This window comes from Aquarana catesbeiana, linkage group LG04 (genome assembly GCF_042186555.1).
Source record: "Aquarana catesbeiana isolate 2022-GZ linkage group LG04, ASM4218655v1, whole genome shotgun sequence".
NCBI lineage: Eukaryota > Metazoa > Chordata > Amphibia > Anura > Ranidae > Aquarana > Aquarana catesbeiana.
This window is the reverse complement of record NC_133327.1, coordinates 235,521,471-235,545,983: the sequence shown is the minus strand read 5'-3', so window position 1 is coordinate 235,545,983 and position 24,513 is coordinate 235,521,471. Positions and strand designations below refer to the sequence as shown.

Genomic DNA, 24,513 nt, shown 5'->3' with positions numbered 1-24,513 from the left:
AGAGGCGCCTGTAAAGCGTCTCAGTGTAAAAGTGGCCTAAGTCTATCCCATAGTTTGTAGATGCTATAACTTTTGCGCAAACCAATCAATATACACTTATTGGGATTTTTTTTTACCAAATATATGTAGCAGAATACAAATTGGCCTAAACTGATGAAGAAATTAGATTTTTTAAATTTTTGTATTGGATATGTTTTATAGCAGAAAGTAAAAAATATATTTTTTTTGTTCAAAATTGTCAGTCTTTTTTTGTTTATAGTGCAAAAATAAAAACCACAGAGGTGATCAAATACCACCAAAAAAAAGATCTATTTGTGGGAAAAAAGGACATCAATTCTATTTGTGTACAGCGTCGCACGACCATGCAATTGTCAGTTAAAGTAACGCAGTGCTGTATCGCAAAAAATGGCCTGGTCAGGAAGGGGTAAAACCTTCCTGAGCTGAAGTGGTTAATTTTTGTCCTAAAGTTGCAATGGGAAACTTGAGGAAATCTCTCCAAGTGAGGGAAATTCCCCTCTTAGATACTTGTGTCTGGAACAGGTGTCTTAATTGGAAGAGTTGTTCTGGAGAAAAATTAAAAGATAGGTTCAACTCTGGAACATGTTACAAATCAATAACAAAAAAATCAGCGAAAAAAGGAACTTGATAATACAATGCATAATACAGTTGAGCCTCTTTCACACAAAGGGCCAGATCATCCATTAAAAAACAAACGGAAGGGGATCTGTCCCCCTCCCTCTAGGAGAATTGGATCGGAGGGCAGTTTGATGTAAACAGGTAACGGAGTCTGTTTAGTCCAAGCTGCCTATAAAGAGGAGTGGGCTCTGTCAGTGTCCGCTCTGCAGAAACTGAACAGACATGGATGTGTCATCTGCCCGCTCTACTTTGATCAGCAGGGGATCAGTGGACAGATCCCCTGCTGATCTAATCAGAGTCCGTCCCATGTGAAAGGGGTCTTAAAATTACATCACTTTACTCAATTCATATAAAAACATAAAAAAAAGTAACAAAACTTCACCCAACATGGCTTCTTTTTTTGTACAAAGATAGAATTACTTAAAGTGATAATAAAGTCTCCTTTTATTTCGTTAAAAATAACAAACATATTATACTTACCTGCTCTGTGCAGTTGTTTTGCACAGAGCAGCATTGATCCTCCTCTGCTCAGTCCCTCTTTGGGGCTCCTGGCCCCTCCCTCCTGATGAGTGCCCCCACAGAAAGCAGCTTTCTATAGGGGCACCCAAGCCGAGCCACTGCTCCCTGTGTCCAGACACGGAGCCGCGACCCGGCCCCACCCCCTTTCTCTCCTCATTGGCTCGCTGACTTTGATTGACAGCAGTGGGAGCCAATGGTGCAGCGCTGCTCTCTCAGGGGAGGCGAGTCCCGGGCAGCTGAGTCTCTCGTGCAACATCGCTGGATCTAGATGGACCTCAGGTAAGTATTAGGGGGGCTGCTGCACACAGAAGGTTTTTTATCTTAATACATTGAATGCATTAAGATAAAAAACCTTCTGCCTTTACAATCACATTAACACATTTTTTTACAAATCTGTTTCATAGCTTATTGTTCTTCCCACCCTACTATACACCACTTGTCTCCTTTACTATTGTTAGAACTGGATCATTTGTAGGTTCAAAATGGCTCTAGCAGGGGGGGATTTCAACGATTTTGTCATGATGCGTTTTGTGAGTCACAAATACCCCAATTCTTCAGGTTTTGTGAAATTATTAAAAGACAATCAATCAGTCTTCAATCAATTCAGTTAGAACATCAATACGTATTTTTGTTAATACATTTTTTTTTTAATTAACAAAAATGTCTACATCATGACAAAATCTTTGAAATACCCATTCTGAACCTACAAATGATCACACTGAGGTGCTTTACAGGCGCTACAGCGCTAAAAATAGCGCCTGCATAGCGCTTGTAAAGAGTCTCACCTGTCTCTCCAGTGTGAAAGCCCGAAGGCTTTTAAAAAGGAGCGGTGCGCTTGCAGGATGGTAAAAAAAGTCCTGTAAGCAGCATCTTTGCAGCGCTGTAGGAGCAGTGTATACACCGCTCCTAAAGCACCCCTGACCATTGAAGTGAATGGGGCATGGCCGCCAAACCGCCAGCAAAGCACCACTGTAGCGGGCGGTTTTAACCCTTTTTCGGCCAATAGTTAAAAGCTCCCCGCTAGCTGCTGAATAGCGCCGCTAAAACGACGGTAAAGCGCCGCTAAAAATAGGGGTGCTTTACTGCCAACGCCCACCCGCCCCAGTGTGAAAGTAGCCTAACAATGATAAAAGGAGGCAGATGGTATATATATGGGTGAGAACAATAAGCTATGAAACAAATTAGTCCAAAAAAAAAAAAATAAAAAATTGTATGTATTATATTTCTGTACACAAAAAAGAAACCATGTTGGATGAAGTCTTGACACATTTTTAATGTTTATATATGAATGGAATAAATGGATGTAATTTTAACAGTTATGCATATGCATTGTAGTATCATGCACCTGTAAAGTCCCATGTTTGGGAGATTTTTTTTTTGTTATTTAATTTGTAATCTCTAGGATGGTGGGCCTATCCTCACAACTCTGTGCTCTGTCATTATATATATATATATATATATATATATATATATATATATATATATATATATATATATATATATATATATATATATATATATATATATAATAAATATAGATAGAGAGGATCCCCTGCCCTCTGTCACAAGGGAAGGGTAGGGCAGGGCACCATCTGGAACATATATTACAAGTTAGACCCTAAACACAAGTGTAACATACTGTATATATACACATGTCACACCTGTGTTTAGGGTGTAACATGTTCCAGCTGGTGCCCCGCTCACCCCCTCACCCCTGTTACAGATGACGGGGGATCCTCTCCACGCACCTGCATTCACATTTTAAAATCAGTGCCACCGTGTAGGGCTTCACTCACACAGTTGCATCATTCATCAGCATGAGTCTGTGAATGAAGACACTAAAAGTCCCATCTCCACTGCAGCAGGCGGCTTGTAGTTCTCAATGAACTGCAAGGGTGCTGATCAGTGCCCTTGTAGTTCATTTACAAGCCCTGCAGCTTTCTAACTGAAAGCCGGTACAGAGGTATGAGTAGAAAGCTATAGGACCTGTATGCAGGAATCTGTGATCCACTGATTGTGGGTGCAATGCTTTGCAGGCTCCTTGGGGAAAAAATAATAAATGCACATTTTGTTTTCTGCAAAATTATGTGCATTTATTATTTTTTTCATGAAAGGTGAATTTAGCTTTTTAACTTTTTTCATTTTTGCACACTTTAATTCTGCATTTTTGCCTATAAAATTACAGAACATTATATATTTTCTGAAAGCAGAAGTCATGTAGAATATAAATATAGTTGTTGCATTTCTTTATGTCACATGATATTTGCACAGCTGTTTATTAGATTAGGAAAAAATACGCTCAAATGAATTTTTTTGTATGCAAACACAATTCAATCTCCAAATTTTTTTGTTACAATAACAGATGAGGTATAGTAGAGTTAATAGATACCAAATGTGTCCAGCCTGTGTGCATGTGCAAAATGATCAACAGGTGACATTTTAAATGCCTTTACAGCTAATCAATTTAGAGCAAACCATAAATGAGGGAGCAATAGTTATTGCTCTCACTTGGACGTTCACCCAAAAAAATAACGTGTGGCGTAATCGCTGTTCACATGCACGTGCGCATGTTTGCATTTTCAGGTTTGTGCAAGGTGAGGGGGTTACTTTAAGTTTTTTTTATTATTATTTTTATTATAATTATCATTTATTTATTACAGCAGATGTTCCTCAATCTCCTCCTACCACTATCCATTTGATCTCACCATTTATTAAAGCAGATTTTCCTCGATCTCCTCCCACCATTATTCATTTGATGTGTTTGATGTGGTTCCAGCACCAGAGATAAGCGTGAGAGCCTGGGAACCGTGGGGGGAATGGGGGATAGGGGGTGCCCACACCTCCCGCACTGTAAAAGTGATCGGACTGCTCTACAGCCACCCGGATCCCTTTTACGAGACAGCTTGGAGCCAACTGAGCAAAACAACCATGAGCTTGTTTGAAACCCTTCACTCTCTGGACATACAGTATACGTCCAAACATCTAAGGCAGTTAAAATGTTGGACTTTACCTCTATTTCAGTCTTGGCAACAATATCAGGATAAATAGAAGGGTGCATCTGAACATGCCTTTATTTTTCAGTCTGGGTTCACACTATTGCAAATTGGATGCATCCAATTCGCATGTCAGGAGATTGTGACTAGCTCTCTATGTAGCCGGTTCACACATCTCCAGAGCGAATTGCACAGGAGTCCTTTGTGTCTTCTGGTCCATTTCAGGTCTGGTTTGGATTGAAATCTGACCTGAAACAGAGTAGAGGGATGCATCAGACCCCTGCTGTGAGCCACTCCATGTGGCAGTGTGAATCCAGCCTTACTGTTTTTACCACAGACGACCCCTTGAAAAAAAGGTTTTAAGTCTCTGGGAACATTTGCTAAAACCAACTCATTGGTGTCTGTAGTAAGAATGTCTCCTTTACAGTAATGATCAGAATGCTACCCTTACAGACAGCTAAAAAGATCATTGGTCTAATGAAGTTGGCTCTGCACTTTAAGGTTCTTATTAGTTCACAAATCTTAAAATATTTAAGACATGTAACAAACCACAAGGTCTTTGTGCATATCCTAAAAAGCCTCCTCTACACTTTAGAAGCAAAACAAAAACAAAAAAAAACTAACAAAAAACTGATACACACAGTAGATGGTTTGTACACTTTAAAAAAGTTAAAAAGTCCTTTCAATGTCATACATACCTTCCCTCTTTTTTGATGTGACAAACATAGTGCCCAGACATGGTAGATGTTCCCACGTGGCTGACAAATGCAAAGAGTTCATATCCTAAAAAGTATATGTTGGTTATCAGATATAAAAAGGGATATATTTTATAAAAAAGAAATATATTAAAGTTAGTGTAAATCACGCAACAAGCACCTCTATACAAATAGAATGTATTCAAGTCAGTCTCTGCTCCATAATTGTTTGTATTTTACATACCCTGGCCTGCATACAAGGTTCCCTAAAGCCTTATGGAGAGAAAATTCTCTAGTCTACAAAAGTGTTTGAAGCTGAAAGCAGCAGAGGCACTGCTCACTTTCAGTTCTGTGAGAACACAGACACACATTAGCACTGACACCAATATTATTATTAACAATATTAACGTGAACCTCTCCATTCCCCCAGTGTATATAAAAGTGGTACCTTCATGTACCCTTTAAGCGATTTCAAACGTGCTTCTTCTCTTCCCAAAACATGCAACCCAACCAAGCTAAACAGCACGGTTACCAAAGTCTGCAAATTGGCCTTTTGACAAAAGTCAATATCTAAGCCCTGATCTGAAACCACTAACCCTAGAAATCAAAATGGTTGTTGCAGTAAAGGCTGAGATGTCTTTTATATATAGGTTGAAACTGACTTGTAGTTCTCTGCTGTGGGAGAGGCAAGGCAGCTGCACCCAAAAGGGAAATAACTAGGTCTTGAAGAATAGAGTTTATTATGTGGTATGTAGTAAGTAATTTAACCCCTTCTGGCTGGCAGGAGCTGGTGCTTTAAATGGGCTGTGATGCCCACGGCTTATAGGAGGGGATCCTGAGGGCACTGTGACTGGCTCTACAGTGCTGATGTCATTGGGAGCCCATCCTGCCAGCTGACAATCATCAATACTCTACAATGAGCGGTCATGACAGCTTGGTTACAGTTTTATGGGTGCCAGTAGAGTATGCTCCAGAAAAAGACAGTGATGCATTTAGCCAGTTTGGGTGTTAAGGCCCACCTGCCCTGCTGCTGCATATATGCACATAAACGTCATAAATAGGGTAAACATTGGCTAAGGAAAGTTTGTCCATATTGCTCCCACAAGTCAAAAGCTTGTATGTGTAGCAGAGATATTAGACAGCATGATCCTTTTGGGGGACAGGAAATGCGAACGGTATTTTGTAAGGCCATCCACGAGGCCATAGCAATAAGAATATGAAAAGTAAATGGGTCTCAACTGATCACTAGGAGCACCTAAAGGGGATGAACAAATGCTTGGCTTCTGAAGTTGCCGTGGGTCACAGGAGTGCAGAACTAAGTGCACATATATTCAGCCGAAAGTAGGTTAATGTCCACTGACGTTGCTTAGCTGGTCCAGGAGCTGGCTTGGCCTCTCAGCGAACTGCTGAGAGTCTGAGAAAGCCACTACCGACCCCACCACAGCCCAGTGTTCCAGTGAGCGCTGGAGGGGCAGAGCCAAGAGCAGTTTGACTGTCACTAGCTCTCTGCTCACTGGAGACCGAGAACTGAGCGATCAGCGGTCTTTAATTGTTCGGTTATATATAACATTTTTTTTATACCCATGCTTTTCTTTTAATTCTGATCTTAGAAGGCTAGTTAGGTCAAATCACTAATTAGTGCAAATCTGCCAGTAGTTTGATGTTTGTTAGCATTAATTGTGTTTTGTAACTATATCCGTATCACGTAAAAAAGAACTGTCAGTAAGGAGGGTGTCGGTTTACAGCGCTATTTTTTTTGCAGAACTCTGGAACCGTTAAACTAAATTATAGTCTGTATAATTGTAAGTAAACATTAGAAAGTAATCTAATAAGAAAGTGATGATTTATGTAAGACGTACCACGACTGGGCCTAAGCCACAGCCGCTTTTCTCACACTGACTTGCAGTATGTCTTAGCAGCAGGAAGTCCAAATACAGCAGGCATAGATTCCCAGAACTGTGTCAGCAGTCTTTAAAAGTAATGTGAATAATAATGATATTGGACAGCTCCTGAAGAGAAATCCAAATGTTTGATGTTCTATATTGTAAAATAAAACTATTTTGAACACCTGAGGCTCTACGGCATGTCTGAGGTAGTTCTTTCAGATTACTGAGGTGGGCCAATATAAACTAAACAGACTTCCACTTATGTACTGTCAGGAGCAATATTTCCTACTTACAGAGAATGTATTTACAAAAGTTCTAAAAACATTTTCTTTTTGTTTATTCCCCATGCAATGAGCAAAAATATACAAACTCATTCCTTTACACTCCAGTGCCAAATTTCAATCAGAAACTGAGGAGTATGGAGTAATTTATGGAACATGCAATCAATTGTTTAACACTTTTTAGTACAACGCACAATATGAGAAGCAAGGTTTCTACTCCCTTCTTGCCCAAAGTGCCAACTGGGACTATACTTACTTCCATTTCCATCTTTAATTCGAGAACCTTCATCATTGTTGGTGAGAATTCCATTTTGATTAATCTCAGAATCTATGGCTTGTGAAGTATTTGCACATTCTTCTTCACTTTCAGGATGGGAGAAAATCCAATCCAGAGCGCGCTCAAGATTATTATTCTGCAATTAAGGATTTATTATTATATTATTATTATCTTCTTTTTTTGTACATCTCTAAAAGCAGGTCTAGGTTATCAAATTGCCATTAGGCACATTGTGTCATTTTGGCAAATTGCAGCATTCAGGTGCATAAAATTTATTTTATTTTTTTATACATACTTTCCTGTAAAATCCATTTCTTGGAGTACATCACAGGACACAGAGCAGGTTATAAACATTACTATCTGGGTTATGCACCAACCATAGGTGAATGGACAATGGCAGTTCAACCAAACAGGAAGTCCTCCCCTATATAACCCCTTCTATACAGGAAGTACCTCAGGTTTGTAGCAAGCAATGAATTCCCAGAACGAGGGGAGGGACCTCTGTGTCATGTGATGTACTCCAAAAAATGGATTTTACAGGTAAGTATGTAGAAAAAAATCCAATTTGCTTCATCGTACATCACAGGATACAGAGCAGGTTATAATCATTACTATCTGGGACGTCCCAAAGCAATACACTTGAGGAGAGGGAGACACAATCACAGAAACCGACACCCGAGAAGGACCTATTCTGCCACCCGTAATATACTGTGGCCAAAGGCAGTATCCTCCGCAGCTCTGACAACCACATGGAAAAAACCCTGTGAATGTATGAACCAAAGATCATGTAGCGGCCTTGGAAACCTGAGCCACTGACTCCTGATGGCGAAGAGCTCAAGATGTCCCCATACATCTGGTAGAGAGTGCTCTCACCAGAAGGGGTGGGGAACTTGCCCTTTCAAACCATAGGCTTGACTGATTAACTGATGGATTCAATGAAAAATAGATAACCTGGTTGCCACCTGCCCTTCCTGGGTTCTTCTGGCAGCACAAACCAGGATTCCTGACCTGCGCCGACAACTCAAGTACATCCTGACCACCTGAGCCACACCCAGAGTATGCAGCAATCTTTCCTCTGCCTCTGAAAAAAAGAATGGCAAGACACTGTCCTGATTCAAGTGAGAAACAGAAACTACTCTAGGAAAGAAAGATGGATGAGGATGCCACATCACCTTACGATGCAAGACCAAGAACGGCTCCTTACATGAAAGAGCCGCCAGCTCTGACACTCTTCTACCGAAGTGATAGTAACCAAAGAAGTCACCTTTCGATTCGAAGGACTAACAGAGTTTCTCAAATTGGTTTAAAAGGTGGCTTCTGCAAGGACAGTCAAAACCAAGTTTAAGTCCCGAGGATACAAGGGTGGCCTGACAGGTGAGACTTTCTGCGTTACACCCTGCATGAAGCACGAAAGGAGTGAAAAACAATGGTCTCTAGATAGAGATGAAATCTGACCCTTAATGATAGTTATGGCCAATCTCTTTTCCTTTCCCGATTGGAGAAAGAAAAAAAAAATATCTCACTCACATATTTCCATGGGTGCCACTTCCTGGCTTCACACCAGCCATATAGGATTTCCAAGTCCTGTAATAAAAGCTCCCTGAAATCAGCTTCCTGGTGCTTAATAGCATGGAGATAACAGGACACAAGACCATTAGGTCTGCCTAGACTGGAAGTGTCCAAGGAGCATCCCCCATTATATCGGTGTGCCAAGCCATTCTGGGCTAGGCCAGCTAACACTATTAACAGTGTACAAACTCCCGGATTCTTCACAAAAGAAGCGGCAGTAGTTAAATCAGTGGGAAGTCATAGACTAAGGATAACTAGTCCCTAAGGTGTTACCAGTGCATCTACCCCTATTGCTAGTGGGACTCCTGTCCCAGACCCAACCTGTATGATTTGTTGTAGAACCTGGAATTCAGTAGATCCATTTGTAGAGTTCCCCAATACTGGCAGATTGCAGAGAACGTCTCGAGAAGCAGGGACCACTGTCCCAGTATTAGTCTCTCACAACCGGAAAAAAAAACCCTGCCAGTTTTCTATACCTGCAATATGTACTGGCGACAGATGGCACATGCTATTCTGCCCCAGACAGAATGTGGTTCACCTTCCTGAGCCGCTCGACTCCAGGTGCCACCCTGGTGCTTGATATATGCCACTGTAGTGGCACTGTCGGGATAAACACTGACCCCAAACCTGTGCAACTGGTTCGTCCAGCAATCCAGAGCCAGGTGTATAGCCCAAAGTTTCAAGATACTGACGGGCAGTATTCTATCCTGTGGAGACCAAGTCCCCTGAACTGTAACCACCTCCAAACCAGCCCCCCCAGCTGGAAAGACTGGCATCAGTGGTTATTAAAAATAGAAAAAAAATGTAAAGCGCTACCTATCCAGCTAGCTCAAATGATCACATGTACATGCACTCATGTGATAAATATTGATGACACAAACAGATATGAATGTGACAGTAGTAGTGATGATAGGTCAACAAAAATCTAAAACAGCAATTGAAGTATTTAGTGACATATCACACTTGTGAACCTCCCCTGGACGTGAGCACATAGTTTGACCGGTGGAGGGCCCTTTTTGTTTTTTTCGAGTGAAGCACAAGATTTGCACTGAAGTTTATTATTGGATTTCTGATTATTCACAGAGAGTGTATGAGCAGGTGCACTAAGTGAATAGACTTTATGATCACTTCTATATAAGGACGTTCAATATTATCGAATTAAGATTGTTTAGTTGGTACGGTTATTTCTACTGCATGTTATTTTTGAGCATACATCTAATGGTTCACAAGTGTAATATGTCACTATAAACTTCAATTGCTGTTTTGGATTTTTGTTGACCTTTGAGGTGTCATCACCATTACCGTCACGTTCATATCGGTTTGTGTCATTAAAATGTATCATGTGAGTGACTTACATGTGATCATTTGAGCTAGCTGGATAGGTAGCTCTTTACATTTTTTCTTTTTTTTTTTGCATCAGTGAGGTTTATTAGGAAAATAAGTGATACATTCAACAATTATACTGTTGTCAAAATAGAACAATATAAAACATATTGGTTCAAGTTTTACAGAGGGACAGAGGGTAGGTGCAAGCAAAAACATTAATACTATGGGTCAAATAATATAATAGCTTAACTTCAATTACATGTATTATCATGTGACCACCAAGTTAGGAACCATTAATCAACATAGAACACATATAGGAAAGGTGTCTATAACAGCATATTGAGGTTGTGGGAGGAGCCAGAGTTTAAGCTCCTCTGCTTATCTCAAAATAGGAACTGATAGGTCCCAGGTGGGAGAAAGAGGTGAAAGGAAAAATAGGGTAGAGGTTTGAGTCATGTGGAAGAGGACGGTGGACTTTAGAGATAAAAATTAGTCAACGATAGTTTGATTCAATCCGAAAGTAATGCGAACAGTAGCTGGAAGGGTAAAAGAATGTTCGTAGTGTGGATTATGGTAGAAAACTGGTTTATTTGTTCAGAAGATTCAGATATTTTTTAGATAATTTGAACAAGAACCAAGTTGTCCAAGTAGCATGAAATTGAGAGGTAGATTCATGTGCAATTGCAATTGATTTCTCCATATCATGAATATCATTCATTCTTAGAAGCCAGTCTTTAATTGTCGGCACAGAGACAGATTTCCAGTGCAAGGGAATGAGAGATTTGGCTGCATTAAGCATGTGTTTGGTAAGGGATCATTTGTATTTCTTCAGTGCTCTGGAATTTATATGAAGTAGACAGCATTCAGGTGTTAAACGCAGTTTCGTTTCAGTGATTTGAGTGATCAAGTTTCTTGATGTGTCCAGTATGGTGTGATATAGGGGGCATTCCCACCATATGTGGAGCATTGTGCCTTGTGGTTGCCCGCATCTCCAGCAATTGTCTGAGGAGTGTGGGGAACCCACATTTGAGCTTATGTGGCATGGCATGCCATTGATGCTTAGAGATTATTTTTGATTTTTATATGTGGGAACACAGTCGGTGTTAAGCAGCAACCTTGATTATATTTGCTTAAGGTTCACAAAATTTTTTACATGAGTGGTTATCATCCTCCATATCACAGGAAGGAAAATTCCCCCTTCTCCAGATTCCAATCAACCAACCACCAATTTGAGCTCTGCAATACTTCGGGGACAGAGCCCTCTGGCAATCCAATGCTTGGACCTTCATGTTCCAGACAGGGAGAATGTTCCTCTACAAAACAAACGGAGTACAGCAGCACGTAGGGAACTGCTTCAACATAGATATAATTTCCTCCTGTAGAGATGTATCGAAGGATACCCTTTGCTTCCTATATTTCGCTTTAAATCTGGAATCGACTGCTCCCTGAGGATGATTATTAAGGCACAATTATTGAGGAGATTAACACCCCCTGCATCTTCAGCAAGTCCAGTACCGGGGCTAGGAGCTTTGTAAAACCCTGGGGGGCTGTGGCCAGCCTGAAGGGCAGTGTCACAAAATGAAATATGCAACTTTCTACTGCTAATCGCAGAAACCAATGATGAGCCTGGAAAAAAGTGCCACATGAAGATATGCGCCATTGATGACTATGGACACCCAAAATCTACCTCCTGTGGAGGGACCATCACTGATCGGACCAACCCCATCTGAACAGAAGGATGTTTAGAATTTTGTCAAGTGCCTTAAGATCATGTCCTGGTTTGGTTTTGGGGCCACTACTAGTTGAGTGTTTACCATAACGAGGCACAACTTCTGCTCAAAGAGCCAACACAAAGCAAAAGGGCAAACCACCTCAGAGACTGTCCTAAGATCCTCTGGCTCAAGACACTCTCAAAACACAGCAGCCTCAGATGCCTCCCTCATTCTGGAGGGGAAAAAGCTTACAGCACCTGGTATTCCCAGGCATTCTTCCATCCAAGTACTAACCAGGCTCGATCCTGCTTAGGCTCTGAGGATAGGCGTGTTCAGGGTGATGCGGCCGCAGTCCATTGCAGCTCCGCTAAAATTTTCGAATGACATTCTAACGTGTCAAAAATCACTGAAATGCCAAACACCACAGTGGCTCAGATACACCTGATACCACTGGTCAAATTGGGAGATGTGAACACCACCAGATCACTGGACCTGAGGGCGGTACACCTGCCTCCCCTGGCTGCCTCTTCCTTTCTGGAGCCATTTAACTTGTATAACAGGTAAATAATGTAGTACCTATATTTGTCAAAAACCGAATACACAGTCCCCCAAGGATACAGGCTGAAAACCATGTCGGTCTACCACTATGCAACCACGCAGGTAATTAAGTACACCATTATGCAGGTACCCAGGTATGCAGTTAGAACAGGTAGAACAAATTAATATTTTAGCCAACAGAATGAGTTTACATTCACATGCATCTAAACACAATTTGTGTGTTAAAACATGACATTAGAGGCATTTTTGTGTGCCAACTTCTGGCAGCGTGCTTGGAGCATTTATTCATATACCCATGTGCATGTAGGTTTAAAGTGAAACTACAGGGAAAAGTGATAGTGCCACTTAAAATATGCACCCGTTACTGCTCCCACTAACCTATTTTTGCTCCCACCAGAGAAAAGTAAAATACCTGGTATTTCAGGGGATGGGAGTTTATGACTCCCCTCCCTTCTTTACATAATGCAGCACTGGCTGCTCAAAGTGGACAATCACCAAGCCCTTGCATTGTCAATACCAGGTGCTTTCAAGTATGGGAGAGTGGGAGCACAAGTCCCTACCCTTCCTCCCACGATTCGAAGATGGCAGCTGGAATGGCTAATCACCAACCATATCAGCCATCACAGCTAGGTATATGACCTGACCTTTTTCTACTGCAGTTATGTAAGACGGTTTAGACATCTCCGTGACCACAACCAGTGATTGGACAGTGTAGGAGCAGCAACAGACTGATGACAATCTCCCTTCTAAAAGCACATGTACATAGAGCAAGATTGATTGGCTAAAAGTAGTGAAGGCCCCTCTCCCAATCTGAATCCTGCAGCAAAAAAGATTACTAAGAAACCTAATGTGTTATATACACACACAGTGTGTATGTAAGATATATATATACCTAGAATTCTGCTTTAAGCACTGTCAGCGCCTCTTGGCACTATATGTACCTGGCTCAAGACATTCCTAATACTAATGTATTCCTAAATTAGTTCTGATTTCTCTTACAAATCTTTGTAACTGAAATAAATAAACGTTCTTTTTGAGCTAAAGCCCGCTGTCAGCTGAAGTCACTCAGCCAGTCCTTGGAAAAATGCTGACTGGGGAAAGATCCTGACCTTACAGCTGGGATCTACCCAGATGTCTGGACAGGCAGCTGGCTCAGCCTCTCAGCTGCGCATCTGGGAGACAGAGTCAGCTGCTTTCTCCCCTCCTCGGCCTATTGCTCCAGTGAGTGTTGGATGGGCAGAGCAGAGAGGAGAACTGAGCAATCAGCTGTGTTTGATCGCTCACTTCTCAGTGCAGAGGCAGCAGATGTAGCATTGGATCGATTCTGCATCCACCTAGGTCGAGTATAAGGGTTTTTTTTTTTTTATATACCCCATACTTTAAATCCAGTTGCATGATAAGGTGGTGATGTCTGCTTCAACGGCCCTTAAAGTTATTTTAAACCTATAACAAAAATTAACTATATTGCAACTTACCAATTCTTAGATGTGGTGGCTGAGGGTTTCCTTTTTTTTCCTGATTTTTTCACCTGGTGATCCAGCCAGTAAGTCTGTTATTTTTCAAACTTCCTTTATCAGACCAAGTGATCCAGCAAAAGTGGCAATTAGATTACTACAGTACTTACTGTACCAGTTTCTGGAGATGAGCACTGTCTTTCCGCAGCTGGTTCTCCTTACCACTGCAGGTCCCTAGTGCCACCATCTTGAATATAGAAGTCAGTTGTGGCTTCCTGAGGAACCACAGCTGGCAACTTTGGGGGGCACTTTGTGAATGGTTCTGCAGCCTCCTGCTGCAGAAGGGGAGAGGGCGGGGCAAGCAGCATCATCCACGCTTCTGCAAGGATTGCAGAAGCTGGAGCTAGTACCGATAAAAATCAGTACTTCTCCCCTCACAGACCCAATAAAAAAAAAAAAAAAACTGTCACTCTGTTATAGGCTGGGGTAAGGCAGTGAAACACTATGGCAATGGCAGATTTAAGTAAAGGTTAAGATGGTGAATAAGAGGGTTTAGTTTAACTTAACTGAAATATAAGAAGTAGTCATTCTACTAAACACTCTGAAATTTATACTATAGTGGAAAGAGATATAATTTTAGTTATCTAGTTGTTTTTCACAGTAGTAAGAAAATATTCTGTTTAGGCTCATATTAAAAACATACCGTTGCCCTTAGTGCTTGAATTGCCTGATTTCTCTGGAAACCCATAGAGGAGATCAAGGCAACAATCTCTTCTGGAGGTTGGTTAGCCAAAGCAGTTTGTCCATATGACGGCAGTGCAGATGAATTAGCAGCACCGCCAGGAATAGTTAATGGTTCTGCAAAATCTAGTAAAGAAATGAAAAGGAATTAGGAAACAGCTGAACACTTTACAACCACCAAAGTATAGATAGTAGCTAATGATGTTGATGACATCAGAGATCAAAAAACATTTGTACATTTTATTAGAAGCACTATGAAATCTTTTTACAACTCGGTCAGTCTAAGCCAAAGCTATAATGCCACAGAAAATAAGCTCACACTAACCAGTAAACAAAAGTGCAGCCCTCACAATATACTGATTATACTGACCGGGGTCCTCCATGTGTGCGATTATCCAGTTGAACGCCAATTCTGCCCCCATGCTTCCAGTGTAATACACAGCCTTCCGACATGCCTCCAGAGGGAAGCCCATCTCTGCTAGCTGCATCACTGAAGACTCATCTATGTCAGGAGCTGCATGGAGGTGTCAGAAAGGCCATTTAGCATCTCTCTTACTAGACTGGGTATTCAATAAGTGGGCTTTATCTATCTTAAATAGGAATTCAAGAAAAAGGAGCATTTGAATAAACAAACAGTTGATAGATGGTAATTAAATGGCAACAACATCAAACAAAGTCACTACTGCAAAGGAGGACAGTTAAATTAACTATGTAAATAAAAAATATTATCTATATTAAACACAAGCCTTAAAAAAAAAAAAAAAAAAAAAAAAAAAATTACTGCACCGCTTCTTCCTAAGAAAAATATATGCACACAAAAGACTCAGTATAGGCCAGCTTAGTTCAATCCAGTGCTCCACATGCTAAAATAGTCTGATTGTTGAGGATGCCACAAAGGCACTGTACTAGCATTGGCTACATACAGTAAGCAATGATGACTTCTGGAGAGGGAGGAGCGATTTCCCTGTGCTGCTGAAAACAAAAGAGCATCGTGATTTCCGTCCCTCCGCCTTTCAGGAACCGCTTTGTATTTTTGGCAGTAAATACTAGGCAGTCTTTGATTGGCTGAGGTGGAGACCGTGACATCATCAGGCCCTCTCCACCTTAGCAAATCATAGCCTGCCTAGTATTCACTGACAAAAATATAAGGCAGCGCTTGAGTAGCAGAGGAATGGAAGTTTTGATACGCTTTTTTTTTTTTCCAGCAGCACAGCAAAGTCACTCCTGCCCCTCCAGAAGCCAACACTACTTACTGTATGTAGCCAATGCTATTACAGTGGACTGCATTGTCCCCTGCAGCCAGACCATTTTGGGATGTGAAGCATCGCTGACCCACAGAGTCTTTTATGAGCATATACTCCTAGAGTTTGGCTTTAAATTTGACTCAATACCTTAAAAGAACTAGAGGAAGTGTAAACGGAGCAAGTATATTTGAACTAGGTATTATGATGCTCACTCACTACAGACAGCCAACTACAGTGCCTTGCAAAAGTTTTCACCCCCCTTGGCTTTTTATCTATTTTATTACATTACAGCCTTTAGTTCAATGGTTTTTTAATCTGAGTTATATGTGATGGATTAGAGCACAATAGCCTAAGTTGGTGAAGTAAAATTAGAAAAATATATACATAAAACTATTTTTCAGAAATAAAAAACTGATAATTGGCGTGTGCGTACGTATTCACCCCCTTTGTTATGAAGCCCATAAAAAGCTCTGGTGCAACCAATTAGCTTCAGAGGTCACATAATTAGTGAAATGATGTCCACCTGTGTCCAATCTAAGTGTCACATGACCTGTCATTACATATACACACCTTTTTGAAAGGCCCCAGAGGCTGCAACACCTAAGCAAGAGGCACCACTAACCAAACAATGCCATGAAGACCAAGGAACTCTCCAAACAAGTAAGGGACAATGTTGTTGAGAAGTACAAGTCAGAGTTAGGTTATAAAAAAAAATATCCAAATCTTTGATGATCCCTAGGAGCATCAAATCGATCATAACCAAATGAAAAGAACATGGCACAACAGCAAACCTGCCAAGAGACAGCCGCACACCAAAACTCATGGACCGGGCAAGGAGGACATTAATCAGAGAGGCAGCACAGAGACCTAAGGTAACCCTGGAGGAGCTGCAGAGTTCCACAGCAGAGACTGGAGTATCCGTACATAGGACGACAATAAGCCATAGAGTTGGGCTTTCTGGCAGAGTGGCCAGAAGAAAGCCATTACTTTCAGCAAAAAACAAAATGGCACGTTTTGAGTTTGCGAAAAGGCATGTGGGAGACTCCCAAAATGCATGGACGAAGGTGCTCTGGTCTGATGAGACTAAAATTTTACTTTTTGGCCATCAAACAAAACGCTATGTCTGGCGCAAACCCAACACATCACAGCACCCAAAGAACACCATCCCCACAGTGAAACATGGTGGTGGCAGCATCATGCTGTGGGGATGTTTTTCAGCAGTCGGGACTGGGAAACTGGTCAGGGTTGGGGGAAAGATGGATGGTGCTAAATACAGGGATATTCTTGAGCAAAACCTGTACTACTCTGTTTGTGAATTTGAGGCTAGGACGGAGGTTCATCTTCCAGCAGGACAATGACCCCAAACACACTGCTAAAGCAACACTTGAGTGGTTTATGGGGAAACATGTAAATGTGTTGGAATGGCTTAGTCAAAGCCCAGACCTCAATCCAATGGAAAATCTGTGGTCAGATTGCTGTTCACAAGCGCAAACCATCCAACTTGAAGGAGCTGGAGCAGTTTTGCAAGGAGGAATGGGCAAAAATCCCAGTGGTAAGATGTAGCAAGCTCTTAGAGACTTATCCAAAGTGACTTGGAGCTGTGATAGTTTTGCAAGGAGGAATGGGCAAAAATCCCAGTGGTAAGAAGATGTGGCAAGCTCATAGAGAGTTATCCAAAGCGACTTGGAGCTGTGATAGCCGCAAAAGGTGGCTCTACAAAGTATTGACTTTAGAGGGGTGAATAGTTATGCACATTGACTTTTTCTGTTATTTTGTCCTATTTGCTGTTTGCTTCACATTAAAAAAAAAAAAAAAAAAAATCTTCAAAGTTGTGGGCATGTTTTGTAAATTAAATGATGCAAATCCTCAAACAATCCATGTTAATTCCAGGTTGTGAGGCAAGAAAACACGAAAAATGCCAAGGGGGGTGAATAGTTTTGCAAGGCACTGTATGACACAAAGACGTGTGAAAGTCATACAACACTCCATACTTTGCTTTATTACAAGAAAGGTTTTTTTTTCCAGAGTTGCTATACTTTTAGAACATTTTTAGTGCTAAAACCACAAAGTGCTGCCAAGTCCTTTTTATGTAGCATTATTGAGGCAGACATAAAGGGATGTGTTGTCAAAGCATTCATATGGGGCAAGGGTAACATCTACAATGCTGTCACCATCAGATTTTGTTTGTAAGTCTACATGGTATTTCTATACAAGTTCTGTCCTCCTGCAAAATAGAACGACAAAGTGGAACAAACCCCGCCAAAAAGAGTTTGTAGGAGTTGCGTTTTTTGGCTGAAGATACATTACATATCCCGTTGCCGGTAAACGCTTTTCTCACTATCCTAGTGTGGTGTACACTGCCTGTGGCTCATGTGCAGTGCACACTCCTGGCCCACTCTCAAACACCAGGAGATGGGATTATGTAACTCCAACATGCATGGGAGGAATTACATCATCAGTGGCAGTCCAAAGACCTAAGAGGGAAACATTGAAATGCAGAAGAAATGGAGCAACAATAAGGGTTCATTGAGCTGTCAATGCTGGAAAGGGCAGGTCCCGAGCAATATTTGGCAAATAAGCATAGCATATTTGCACATTATGGTAAGAGCTGCTGCCAAACGCCCAGGCCACAGTTCCACTTTAAGTAAAAACATGCAATGAAGTAAAAAAAAAAAAAACAAAAAAAAAAACAAAACAAAATATTGGTCCAGCATTTTTTCATTATTCATGACAATACAAATAAGCAACATGATTTTTAAAGAACTCTGCTCCAAGCTGTGTTGTGATAGTTAGGGGTAATCAAAATTTAAATGGCTGTTGATATAAGGATCATTGAGCTTAGAAAAGGTTTTGTTAAAGGAAATTGAGGCAGTTTGTCAACCATAATTTTTTCTTAGGAAATGTAAATACTATGCAATTCAATTTAATTTTCATCTGTTCTTTGTTGTACAGATGCTTGCACAAAACTGGAACTGTTGTCCAGAGAGACAAGTTATAAACTATTTTCAAGTTGTTGGTGGAAGTGACAAAATGGAAAGATTAAATGCAGACTTGCAACAGAAAAGAGAAAAAGGAGAAAAAGTAGACACTGGCTAAATATTGACAGGACTATAAAGAGAAAGGATACAGTGTTGTAGTACAGTACTTTTTAGAGTGAATAATCAGTAAAACTATTTGTATATTTATTTATATTTAGGTAAAACAGTATTTCATTTGAAAGCTTTATATTTTACAAACCACAATGTGGCAGCTTGCTGACATGGAGGTTAATGTAGTGCATTTCTAAATTTAAAAAGATGTCTAAACAGGGATTACAGTACAGAATATGTGTAGGTACTCTTTAGAATTCGAATGTGACAAATGTTGATGAAGGCAACAGATTCCTTCACCTGCAGTAAACAGGTACGTGAATCTGGGGCATGCACCGAATGTGGAGGTGCACTGAGGCTGGAGTGTACATACTAATACACTGTCCTCAGTGCAACTGAGCTCCCCCCTCGCCACTGCAGAGATTTGAAGCTGGGTGGGTGGAACCTGATGGTAATCCAGACACACTAGTTTTCCATCAGGTCCACTTACCTTGTAATTGAAAGCAGGCAGATCCTTAGTCAATGGAGAGCTTGCTATTGACTATAAAATATGCCTACTGCCTGCTGTCAACCACAAGGAGAGAGTGGACCTGATGGGGAACTAGTGTCTCAGGCTCCCCATCAGGTTTCAGCCACTGTCATTGTCACTAGAAGGCTGTTGGATATGGAGCCTCCAGCCTTCCTAACCACTGATAGTTGTGGAGAGGGTAGCATAGAGAAATATGCCACCTGCTATACACTATACAGAGACAGGCACTAGCTTACAGTTGGTCTTAATTACCTCCAGGTTCGTTATCAACAAAGTAATCATCTTTGAACTTGGTGCAGTAATAGCACCCTTTGTAAAACTGGCACTATTAAGAAGTACCTGAATCTGCCGCACATGTTGCTAAAGCTATCGAAATGGGTTACAGAGCTTTTTGAATCTGGCACAGGCCATTTCAAATGGCCACAGCACCAGAAAAATAACGTATTGGATTTATTGAATCCCCCCATGTATGCGATTTCTCTACAAAGTGTCCCGATAATGGCAGATCCATCTGATTATTCTTGATGGTATACTTAGGTCTATCGATTCTTTCCTTTACCTGCTGGATGGTTTCCATAATATAAAGAAGTCCACATTGACATTTAAACATATAAATTACATTACATACACTGGTCAGAGTTGCTACTGCTCCTGCTGGTGGAAAAGTATCAGGCGATCTCTACTGGGTGATGGACCAAAGTCACAACAGCTACCACAAGTTTAAAAGAAAAATCCTGGTAACGGAGATCCACCACAACTACGAGAACCCACAAGCCTTAGTTGAGTGTTTTCCAGCCAGAGCTCCTCCCACCCTGGGGGATAGCTGTGCTGTGAGGGAGCAACATATGTGTGCAGACACTGGAAGAGTATATGTCCTGGTGCGCACTGACCAGACTAACTTTTGATAGAAATTAACTACTGCAGGAGCAGCATGTGTAGACATAGGGGTCTGATGTTAAGGTCTTTCAGACCTATAGACAGATACAATAACCAGACCGTCATCGCATGAGAAGTAAATAGGATACTGTCTTTCTGAGAGAGACAGTGCTCCAAATAGGCAGAAAGCTTGTATTGCCCAAGATGAGCAACTTCAGTGCTAGAAGGCTGACCTGTTATGTCGTTCTGTGTGATGGTGAGAACCCTGGCAAAGTCAACCCTTCTTATACTTATAAAATGACATGGTGTATTGCAAGTAAATACAAAGAGAAAAGTCAGAGGATAAAAATACGTACGCTCCATGAATTGGTTCCTAAAACGATCTGAAAAACATAAAATAAAGTAATATTTGAATTAAATTAAGTCCAGAACAAACTTTTATGACATTCATAAAAGACTCATTAAATTATTCAAATCTGCATCTACATACAGATCAAGTTGTCCAGAAAAAGTGACAGAGGTTAGGATAAAATGTAACACTGCCAAAGGTGCATAAATAGTAGCACAAACATTTTAAAGTAAGGTTTTAAACCATGCAAATACTGTAAGTATTTTAGCTTGTTCCATTCTCTTTCACGTTTGCTGGACAGCTTAGTCCGTATGTACATGTAGAGAAAAATACAAAAGCAAAGTCCTATATGGTTTCTATTGAGGAGAACATCCCCAAAAAATATGCACATATATAATAATGTATGCAAAATTTAAAAAAATCTGATTAAACAATTATTGTTAAATAAAAAGAACACAACTAAAATAGCCAATACAGCTTAGTGAAATGCCTCCACGTATAATTTTCATCTTAGGCGCATAGGTTTAGATGTTAAATACATGCTTTCATCACTGTTGACAGCAGACAAAGCGCTAAATATGTTCACATACCTTTTGGATCTTCTGGAATAACAATAGGGGGGGCAATGTCTGGCAGCTCTTCTTCACCTGGCTGCAGACCTTTTGCTCGTAGGTGGTTAATGTCCAGGATATCTGGCATATCCACTGTGACATCTAAAATCAAAGAAATGCTGTAAAACATGTATACCAACCAAATGAGTGCATATCCCACACTGTTTACATAACTGAAAGTGTTACCTACCAAGTTTCTTGGGCACCCAGTCAAGGCCAAATGTAAACTTCTTAATTTGAATTACCAAGTATTCAGGGAATGAAGCAAAACGAGAAGTCCTGAAGAAAGAAAAAACACAATGTTAAAATATAATCATGAATAGTATCTGAAGTCGCAGTTAACAAAATAATGCAAGCTGTAACAGCATACACAAAAAACTGGCTATGAAATGGTTGCTAGTTAGAAGGATGAATGATTAAAATCAACACCATCACTAATTTTGCATTCACAATCTTATGCCCCGTACACACGATCGGAATTTCCGTCGGAAAAACCTTGGATGCTTTTTCCAACGGAATTCCGCTCAAGCTTGCCTTGCATACACATGGTCACACAAAAGTTCTTTGAACTTTTGACCGTCAAGAACGCGGTGACGTACAACACTACGACGAGCCGAGAAAATGAAGTTCAATGCTTCCGAGCATGCTTCGAATTGTTTCCGAGCATGCGTAGGAATTTGGCGTGTCGGAATTGCTACAGACGATTGGAATTTCAGATAGGAACTTTTTCCGTTGGAAAAATAGAGAACCTGCTCTCAATCTTTTGCTCCGGCAGCAAAAGTCTGATGGAGCATACACACGATTGAAATTTCAAACCAAAAGCTCACATCGGACTTTTGCTGGCGGACTTTCCGATCGTGTGTACAGGGCATAACTCTGCTATGTCTAGAGCTGCACATTTTTATGCATGTTTTTTTTTACTTAAACAGCTAAAAATGTCTTCCACTTAAAAATACCAGGCCTACATACCACATATATGAGCTGGCACCCCCACAGCTGCAAAGCTTCCCACTGAATAAATAAAAGTAATCCTAATTTATTTATCCCTTCACCTTTCTTATAACCTAATCTAAGTACCTAGATACTTATTATTTGCGGGTACACAAACAATCCTTGTGTCTGGCCTTAAAACAGATGTTGCCCACTGACAGTGGCATACTTCCACATTTGTGTTCAAGAACTGGATGGCACAATAAGTAAGGATTACATCAAATCTTAGTACTGCTTTAGTAAAGACCTCGCACACGAATCTCTAAAGATCTAAAATTTTCATTTAGATTATAGTGCTAGAGGACCCAGAGAGATCTAGAAGACCTTTACCATCTCAACTTTATATATTTGATTCAAATGAAATCTAGTACAGTAGGGAACAAATCCTTGATATTTATTTTTCAACCATTTATAAAAACCTGGTAAGCTAGCAGGGAGTTTCCTCCGAAGGGGTAGTCTAAAGAAATCCTTTACACATCAACTATATTGCACTTCTAAACCCCCTTTCCTCAACCCCATTGGTATCTGGATGGCACAACCTAATTTGAGCCTCCCTTCTGAAGCACCTGCCTGATGCTGGGGGGCATTCAAGATAATATACACAAAGCAAGGGTCCTAAATGTGCATGACCCTGAGCTATCCATGTGGAACACACCTATCCCTTAGCGATAACCCTTTGTAATACCAGTCTGGTATTATTTGGCAGAACAGTGGTGTATTTTGGTTTTGTGCTGCGCTAGTCAAGACTAAAACCGGGCACCCCAATGTCCCACCCCAGCCGCAGTATACCGTTCTTGTCTCAGGGTCTGATGGGGAAGCTGCAGCTGTTCACAGTGAACAGCTGTGGCTTCCTCATCAGACCCCAAGACATGATTAGTCCAAGTGCCATGTATAGAATTACTGCCCATGAACTGACATTCATGGTGATACCTCACATGTGTAGGACAATCGCTGTTTGCGTGCGTGCGAGGCCGACAGCCAGCACATGCACCGGCTGGTCGCTCAAATCTCCCGGTGGGATGGGAGAGCTCGAGAGAGCCATGGAAGACGGAAGGGGTGTGGGGGGGGGGCGGTACAACCACCGAAAGCGGTTAATGATCCACCTCTGCCCTTCTGCTGTGGGCGGCGCCGTCGCCCAAAGCAAATGCCTGCCCTGTGGCAGAGAGGACATTTCTCATTTTATTTTGAAAAAAGTAAACTACGAAGAGACAGGTGCATAAATTGGTAGTGAATTATTTGTGGACACCCACCAAATCACAGCAACTAAAAGGTTAGCACTCTTGTGTGCAAACTCTGGGTCCTGGGTTCCCCAAGTATGCTATGTGCATAAAATCTGTATGTTCTCCTTATGCTTGTGGTGATTTCTTCCCACAAGTTTCCTTTCAAAATTGGGCTATGTGTGGAAGGGTGATTAGATCGTGAGCTCCTTTGGGGAGCAAGAACTGTGTAAAAGACTATGTACTGGGACAAAAATGTGTTCAATACATTCTTTTATTCACATTGAAGAAAAAAAACTACAGATGTAGAAAGATGCAGAGGCTGCAAAACTGCACACTGCACACCTTGGATATGGTTTTGTATCATTGACATAAAGCAAAGTGCAGATATCTAAGATTGCAGCAGTTTGGGAGCAATGACAGGAGTGCTCCTAGAACACTATTACCACAGATCTGCTTTAAGCACGTTCACATAGAGTGCTTTTTATCTTCCACCTCCTCTCCCAAACTAACCACATAAGTAAAATGATTTTGGTGCTTTTTGATTAGATATGGCCCCTCCCATGATGTCTGCAGTTTGTTCTCCTGTATAGAGAAATAAACAAACATACAGTGCATCTTCTGACCCACCTTATACATCTCTCACTAGCATTACCATCCCAGCCAGTGTAGCCAATTTTTTCTGGAACCTTTACACATAATCTACTATAGAGACCTTGGGGCCAGCAATGTTGCCCTCTCCAAGTTTCTTGAGTTAGGTCTAAGCATATTCTCACTGGCCATATGATGAAAAGCCTGTAGACTCCTGGGGCACCCCATCTTCAGACAAACAGCAGGTGAGGCAAATATCATTCCCAGTCCCTTTCCTGCAAATCAAATGGCATACTCCACATCTGCTTCAAGGTCCCATTGAGACACTTGGACAAGACATTCTTTTGTGAGTGATAAGGACTAGCCATAA

At 41.1% G+C, this 24,513-nt stretch overlaps 1 protein-coding gene across 1 annotated transcript in view; it reads right to left on the bottom strand.

The window, feature by feature from the left end:
• Nucleotides 1–24,513, bottom strand: part of USP13 (ubiquitin specific peptidase 13) — a 141,703-nt gene that overhangs the window by 7,386 nt on the left and 109,804 nt on the right. Inside the window, exons 14-20 of the mRNA XM_073626270.1 lie at nucleotides 21,536–21,624; nucleotides 21,325–21,447; nucleotides 20,742–20,768; nucleotides 15,018–15,161; nucleotides 14,610–14,773; nucleotides 7,267–7,423; nucleotides 4,847–4,931 (exon numbers count right to left, since the gene is read on the bottom strand). Coding sequence (XP_073482371.1) covers nucleotides 4,847–4,931; nucleotides 7,267–7,423; nucleotides 14,610–14,773; nucleotides 15,018–15,161; nucleotides 20,742–20,768; nucleotides 21,325–21,447; nucleotides 21,536–21,624 — 789 coding nt within the window. The remainder of the gene's footprint in view (nucleotides 1–4,846; nucleotides 4,932–7,266; nucleotides 7,424–14,609; nucleotides 14,774–15,017; nucleotides 15,162–20,741; nucleotides 20,769–21,324; nucleotides 21,448–21,535; nucleotides 21,625–24,513) is intronic.